We start from the raw sequence: 7,615 nt of genomic DNA, 5'->3' as shown, positions 1-7,615 counted from the left end.
TCGTTTTTATTTAAATTGTATTAACATTTTTTTTTTAACACTAATGCAGATTACTCTTAATGCAAATTGTATTAACATTAATGCAGATTACTCCTGATATTGTCTTATGAGTAGCAGAAACCGCGGAGAAATGGAGGACATTCAAATTCAGCTTCTATGATCAACAACTAGCCTATCAAAGAAGACTGGTTTGACATGGCCCAAGTTCCAATGGAAGAGGACTTGTGATTTGCTATATATTTGACAAGGAAAAATTAAATACCTAAAAATTTATGTTTGTGATGCAACTACTGATGATTCCATTTTTTACTTCCCTTTAATTAATGCTCGAATTGTTTTAGCTTAACGTTAAATGTAATTTTTTAGTTTGGTTTTGCTGCTTTTCCTTTGAGAAAAACTACATCGTTAGTCCCATTTGACACACTTTTTTGAAGTCAAAGTACTCAATCTAACAAAACTTTATTTTCTCATGTAGTGGATAGTTAAACGATTACCTCATTCATAGATGTCATTTGTTCCTCTCATTCCAAGCCAGTATATAATGCACGCTTCGTATTTTTCAGTCTCAATTCTAAAGTATTCATCACTGATATTGAAAAAATATTATCACTTATGTATGTTTTGTGAAAACCATATTCCAGGAAATGGAATAAGAAAAGTATGCTTATAAATGATTATATTTAATTTAATAATATTCGACTGGCTTATGATGCATTAGAGATATAGTGTATCAAAATTAATATACGTTTTAGTTTTGAAAAGATAACTGTGAGTTAAAAGAGTTGTGGCTACCCAATATCAACTTATATTTTCTTTCAGAATGTAAGAACATATTATCATAACTATTATAAAGTGTTTCAAAATCGACAAAAAGATAATTTCATGTAAATAGTTAATTTATTTTATGCACATACTTAAGTTTCATTTTTTTTTTTTGAAACTCATGCATGAAGATTTTGTTTCATAGGTTAATAGAAAGAGTTTTTTTTTGGGTTCACCAACCAATATAATTTCGTTATTTCATATTCAATATTTTTTAGAAAAGGAAACAAAATATTGTCAAATTATATTATGTTTTTAAAATAAAAAAAGTAAATAAATAAAAATAAAAATGATAGTAGTTACAAAAAAAGAGTTTAAAAAAAAATATTTTTAACGTCGTCAGCAAAATACTAAACCCTAAATCCTAATCTCTAAACCCTTGGATAAACCTTAAACTCTTGGATAAACCTTAAACCCTTGGATAAATTCTAATCCTTTGGATAAACCTTAAACCTTTGGATAAATCCTAAACTCTAAATAAAAAATACTAAAACACTAAACACTAAACCCTAAAACCTAAACCCTAAACCCTTGAGTGTTTTAGTGTTTAGTGTTTTAGATTTAAAATTTACGATTTATCCAAAGATTTAAGATTTACTCAAGGGTTTAGGATTTATCCAAAAGTTTAGAGATTATGATTTAGTGTTTAAGGTTTAGTGTTTTGTGTGAAAGGGAACGTAAATACTGAACTTTCTCTTTTATAAATTCAAGGTTAAACATTACAGAGAGAGGATACATGAGCTTATACAGAGAGCTAGGAACAATCTAGATTTTCTCTCTGCCTTATCTACACAGCTGTCTCACTACACTTTATTCTTCACATAATGACAAGAGTATTTCAAAATGGTCTGGTAAGAGCGTGCCTTGCCGTACATACAGCTTGCTGCACTGTCTTGGCTTTTTGTTTCTGAACGTTGGGAGCACGCTACAGCTTGAGCGTAAGTCTTCTTGGGCTTCATGACTTCAATTGCTGTGTGGGCCTCGGGTGTCAAGACTGAGATTTGGGCTGTGTCTCCTACATTTTGTTGACACCGGTTAAAATATTTTTTAAATATTTTTTTTTTTAACTACTGCTATTTGTTTATCTTTTTATTTTAAAAACATAATATAATTTAACAATATTTGGTCTCTTTTTTTAAAAAATATTTAATATAAAATAACAAAATCCAATTGGTCGGGTGAATGCAAGAATAAATGTAATAGAAATATAGTTACTATTAGAATTGTAGTTAGACATTTAGAATTGTAAGGTGTCACAAGACTCACAGCAGAGACACTAGAAACTAACTGGGACAAACGAATATCCGAACTTTAACTGAATCAGCATTACCAATTACATATGTTATATGTTGTTTTTTCTGACATTGCACATACATGAAAAATAAGACCTACGATAGTAGGAGTGTAGACGTATTAGCATCACCGTTTTTATTGGTAGCCAAAAACGTAATCACACATAGATAAGGATATTACATGAAATTATAAATTAAAAACTCACTTACAAGCCGTAATAATAACTTGTCAAAAAGGAATAGCCTCCATATCCTCTGAAGTGCTCTTGCTCGTCCACGTATCAGTTTCAGGAGATATCGGCGGAGGAACACTAAGTCTGAGCAATCCAACATCAACCCCGCCAATATCCACCACATCCTGGCCGATCTGCTCCTCCTTAATCCCTCGCAAGATCTTCAGGATCTCATCCATCGTCGGCCTCATTTCCCTCTCGTGCTGCAAACATCGAAACGCAAGCTCAGCCACCGACATCATCTTCCTCCTCACCTCTGGATCCTTCTCGAATCCCAGGATCGGATCAACGAGCTCGTGCAACGCGTTGCTCTGGATTTTGGCAACAGCCATTTTCGCGAGGTTGACGTCGTGGCTTTGCCTGGTGATGTCTACAGCTTCTTTGGAAGAGATGAGCTCTACTAGCACGACCCCGAAGCTGTAAACGTCGCTCTTCTCGTTTAGACGGTAACATTGGAAGTACTCCGGATCTACATAGCCCGGAGTACCTTGCGGCGCGGTGGAGACGTGAGTTTGATCCATCGGAAACAACCGAGAGAGGCCGAAGTCAGCTACTTTCACCGTGTAGTTCTCGTCCAGGAGAATGTTTGTTGTCTTCACATCCCTATGTATGATCCCTGCAACGGAACTCTCGTTACACCTAACTTGATGGTCAAGTAATCTGTTATGTTTTGTATTTTACCGGATGCGTGGAGAAATGCTAAACCGCTTGCGGTTTCGATCGCAACGTTTAGACGAACTGACCAGCAAAGAGGACGAGATTCAGCGCGATCTCCGTGGAGATGATCTGCGAGGGTTCCGTTTGAGATATACTCGTAGACAAGTAAAAGCTCTTTGCTATGTCTCGATGTGCATCCGTAGAGAATCACAAGATTCTGATGCTTCAACGATTTCAAGATCTCGACCTCGTTCTTGAACTGTTCGACGTGTTTTAGCGATCTTTCGTATAGTCGTTTCACTGCTACGGCTCGTCCATCCTTGAGCACGCCTTTCAGAAAATTGCCAAAGATTCTTGAATCAAAACTCAACGCTTCTTCTCGAGGAGATTGAGAAGAGAGTGGTTCTTACCGTAGTAGACTGTACCGAATCCGCCATCTCCGAGTTCTCTAGAGAAATTTTGAGTGGCTTCCTCGAGTTCTTCGTAGCTGAAGACTTGAACTCCAAAGAAGACGCTTCTGTTTGCAGTGCTAGAAACTGAGGGGAGAAGAGGGAGATCGGTGTATGAAACTGTTGTGGAAGTTGGATTGTTTGATGCTTCCTTACTCGAAGACGTGATGACCAAGTCTTTGCTAATGTATTCAGCTGCCTGTGTTTTCTTTCTCCGTTTGAACGTACAGAACAAACCTCCGGCTATAAGAATGATTCCCACCAAACCTAAAGCAGTTCCGATTCCTAGAGACGAAAAAAACAGGCTTTCATATTAAGATATGATATTGATGTTTTCGTATATGGTAATCTAATTAGGTGAAGCAAATGAATTACCTGCTTTCTTTCCTGTTAAGAGAGGATTGTGTATTGTGTATCTTGCTACAAACTAAAAACATGATACTTGTAACGCAAGGGAGTTTCCGTAAATAAATATCAGAAACTAGAGGGAAAAAAGGACAAGGCTTGCATAATAAGACTAGGGTTTTCTTGTGTGTATATAGTAATCAAACTCATGTTTCTTGAAAGAAGAGGAAACGTGTAGGTACCTGCTTTTGCTACAGTAGAGAGGCCTTTATCTATGGTATGGCAAAATTAAAATGTTAGTTCAAACTAAATATGGAATATTGAATCTTTCTAGAAACGAAATATTTTGTATATAGTGAGATCAGAAAGTAAAAGTATTCCCTGTTGAAGATCCAATCAAAAGGTCAGCGGATATGAGATTTAGAGAACGGATAATCGGTGGTTCTTTTAGAATAAATAAAGAAGAAACCTTACTCCAGCTTGAAGAACCGCAAGTAACATTTTGATGCCCGTCAATACAATAGCAGACGAATCCATTTGAGCTCTGATTATATCCACAAGCACCCTTAGAATATTCGCACCCCCAACATTCTCTGTTAGCTCCAAGCTTGAAACCATCCGCGATAACCTTCTTTAGACTACCTAGAGTTGGAACGCTTTGCAGTGTGTTCAGAGACGTTCCATCTGCGGGAATGCTGACGTGACGTTTGCAAATCTCACCAAGTGCAAGAGACGATCGGTTTCTCGACACATAGTAACTTTTCTCATCATCATCATCGTCATCTTCACAATCGAGGTCACCAAGGTAAGTAGAGTCAGTTTGCGAAGCCTCCGGGCATCCGTAGTATATCGTCATCATCTCGGTGCCGGTAGCGAATGGAAGGACGTATTCGTTGAACAACGGCGAGTTTAGCGGGTATGGTGGACAGAGATCGCCTGTATAATCCGATCTAGCGAGTCTTACGACACGAGAGGTAGAGTTTGCCTCCAAGATTATGAACTTTGCGGAGGAGATGGTAAACTCCGCAAATCCTCCACTACAGTTGAGTTTGAAGTCGGGGTGGCCACATGCTTCTCTGCCAGATATCCAGAAAGGGTAGAAAAGACCTTCTTGATTACCGCAGCTAAACGGGGCACTGCAGAGTCTGTGAAGCTCCACACTAGCCGAGTAAACACAAGAAGGGATCACAAAGATCATCCATATGATTCTATAGGAGATATGATTTTTCGTTGATGGAAACAAACTGGTCATTGTGTTCTCCCTCTGTTTTCTTGCCTTGAAGTTCACTCAATAGGAAAATTGTGAAGGAGGAGGAAAACGCTCTGAACAGATTTAAACGATTTTCTTTTTCTTTTTTCCTTTGCTTCTTGGCAGTTTCCCCTTGTTGTTTATGAAATTTAAATCAAGTTCCCACCGACGAAACTAAAAAGTTGGGTTTTTTGCATAAACCTCAACATCAACAACTTAACTTTTCTTTCCATACTCTTAAAATGATTATGCATACAACTCAACATCAACACATTAATTTTTGCTTTTGCCTTATGATTATGCATATAACTCAACAATAACCTTCTCTTTAACGTTCAAGGCTTTTAGTCTTATTAAATTGACGCAAGTCTTTTTAAGTTTGCTTATAAAAAACAATCAAATTGTTGACTATTAGTCTCTTAAATATTTTATGGTCGATAAAGTCAAAGGGAAATTTAAAGGATGAAGATAAACTCATTTAGAAGATAGTATGATAAGGATTTTATCATTCAATTCTTCTTAATCCCATTAAAATTTTATTCAATGTCTCCTCATTTTTCGAGAAAATTCTTGAGCATTGACGTCTAGCTGATACTATTATCTTCTGAATGGTAACCAAAAAAAGCTGAAGGACAGATTATATTTTCCGTAGTGATCCATACATCCCTTCCGATTTTGTTCTTATTCTCTACCGCCTTCTTATTCAAATCTTATTCTGTCTCAGTTTCTGTTTTCCCATACAAGAAGGGAAGATAAATTAAAGAAGAGATGAGTTTTCTAGTGTAACTTCATAAAAAAATGTGACTAAAAAAATTAGGGAAGTTTACTAAAATGACTCAAATTTATTGTGTTATTATTAAAATGATTCATATTTATCGATAATTATTAGAATATTTTTCTGTTCAAAATTTCCCTTACCCATAGTTATAACATAAAAACATTAATAAAGTATTCTTAGCCGCTGGTTGTCAACATATTTATTTTAAAAAATGAATCTATTAAGTAATATGTTTAGAAATTCTGTTTAGAAAAATAAATCTACTATTAAAGTGGTGTCAGCCTTTCCTAAAACCGTCAGATTTGTTTCTACGACAGAGTTAATTGTCCGATTTGAATGGAAAACACAAATAAGATAGCAGATTTGTTATAAGTGGTAGACTTTTGTGACCGACTTATTTTCTTATGTACCGACTTAATTTCTTATGTCCGACTTATTTTCTATGGCAAATTTATATATCTGACTTAAAATAGTTGGCATATTTTTTATTTTATGTAGTCGTAAACTTTTTAGTTTATGATGTGGCAGATTTATTGACGAAAATCTGGGTTAATGTCAACTAAACTTAGTTTAATGTTCAATTTCGACCTTGGTTATATTAATTTTGAAACTTGTTTATTTTTAGGTTAATTAAGATCAGAATTAGGTAATTTTTGGTAACTGTCGTCATCTCTTTCATCCATATTTTCTTCCTTATCAAGTTATTCCCTTTCATGGTGGTTTTATCACTTGTTACAATCTTTATTGCTTGGAGAAACATGGATCACATTATTATTTTCGTCTGCGGAAAATGAAGATTTGAAAGAGAGAACTGGTTATTTGAAGTGGATAATGATCAAGGTAGTGAATTACCTGAAGCTAACGAGGAAATTAGATAGGAGGATTTTGTGAAAGTAATATATGAGCTGAGTGATTGTGAAACGCTGATACCTCTCCTCCTCTCCTGACATGTTCTTCCAAAGAATGAAACATATTCTTCAAGCTTCCTCCTTGTTCTCAACGTAGCTTCTCCTAAAAGAAGAAGACAAAGGGTGATATGGGTTCATCTTCAAGTTGAATCTCTTCACTTCCCTTCGTTTCTCTCCGCACACGTGCATATCAAATAGAGCAATCACTATCATAATAACACCACATCCCTCACTAAGATTAAAGCCAAAACAGAGAATGACGAATCTAGTTTGAACCCTAAGAAAACTCAAATCGATGAATCAAAAATATTACCATTTCTTAAAAGCGCTTCCATCAGTAGCACAACGAACGAAGTGAGTGAGCGTATACACGTGATACAAAAACAGTACCCATAGACAAATCTTCACGGTTGCTGCGAGACTCAAGCGCACACAAATCAAGAGCCAGTAGGGTCAATGCGCACCAACATTGAGGACTCTGTTCGCACCTTCGAAAAATCAGAAAGCTCGAGTTGAGAGAAATTTTAGGGATTTTTTAGTAGTGCTCCTTCTAAAACTTCTAAACGAGCATGGATGGGTTTTCGGTACTTTCTTTCGCCCTAAAATTAGTCTAGCAATGATAAAAGTTTATGGGTTATTCTAGTCATTACATGTATTATTTGAGTCATTATAAGTAATTTATGGTGCCGGAAAGTTTACTTAAATGACACAAATTAGTTGTGTTATTACTAGAATGACTCATTTGTTTTTTGAAAATTATTAAAATATTTTTCTGGTCGAAATTGCACTTGTCCATAGTTATAAAAAAAACATTACCAAAATACCCTTAACTTTTGATCGATGGTAGATTTATTCTCAAAAAAATAAATTTGTCAAATAATA

The 7,615-nt window shown here is 35.5% G+C and overlaps 1 protein-coding gene across 1 annotated transcript; it reads right to left on the bottom strand.

Annotated features, from left to right (window-relative positions):
- Positions 1 to 2,123: 2,123 nt before the first annotated feature.
- LOC106373954 (LEAF RUST 10 DISEASE-RESISTANCE LOCUS RECEPTOR-LIKE PROTEIN KINASE-like 1.4) lies at positions 2,124 to 7,615 on the bottom strand. The gene is made up of 5 exons (XM_013814067.3): positions 4,273 to 7,615; positions 4,041 to 4,070; positions 3,415 to 3,738; positions 3,029 to 3,334; positions 2,124 to 2,963 (listed from the first exon to the last, which is right to left on the bottom strand). Exons 1-5 carry the CDS (start codon positions 5,048 to 5,050, stop codon positions 2,344 to 2,346), a joined length of 2,058 nt encoding a protein of 685 aa, XP_013669521.1. The 5' UTR covers positions 5,051 to 7,615; the 3' UTR covers positions 2,124 to 2,343.

Source organism: Brassica napus, chromosome C9 (assembly GCF_020379485.1).
Source record: "Brassica napus cultivar Da-Ae chromosome C9, Da-Ae, whole genome shotgun sequence".
Classification (NCBI taxonomy): domain Eukaryota; kingdom Viridiplantae; phylum Streptophyta; class Magnoliopsida; order Brassicales; family Brassicaceae; genus Brassica; species Brassica napus.
This window is presented reverse-complemented; position numbering and strand designations above follow the sequence as displayed.

What these genes read in the sequence shown, in the direction of transcription:
- LOC106373954 (XM_013814067.3), bottom strand. Translation starts at nt 5,050, where the DNA reads ATGACCAGTTTGTTTCCATCAACGAAAAATCATATCTCCTATAGAATC. An exon ending in CTCTACTGTAGCAAAAGCAG is followed by an intron (nt 3,739 to 4,040) that starts GTACCTACACGT and finishes TTTCGTCTCTAG; the next exon opens with GAATCGGAACTGCTTTAGGT. An exon ending in AGCATTTCTCCACGCATCCG is followed by an intron (nt 2,964 to 3,028) that starts GTAAAATACAAA and finishes GTTCCGTTGCAG; the next exon opens with GGATCATACATAGGGATGTG.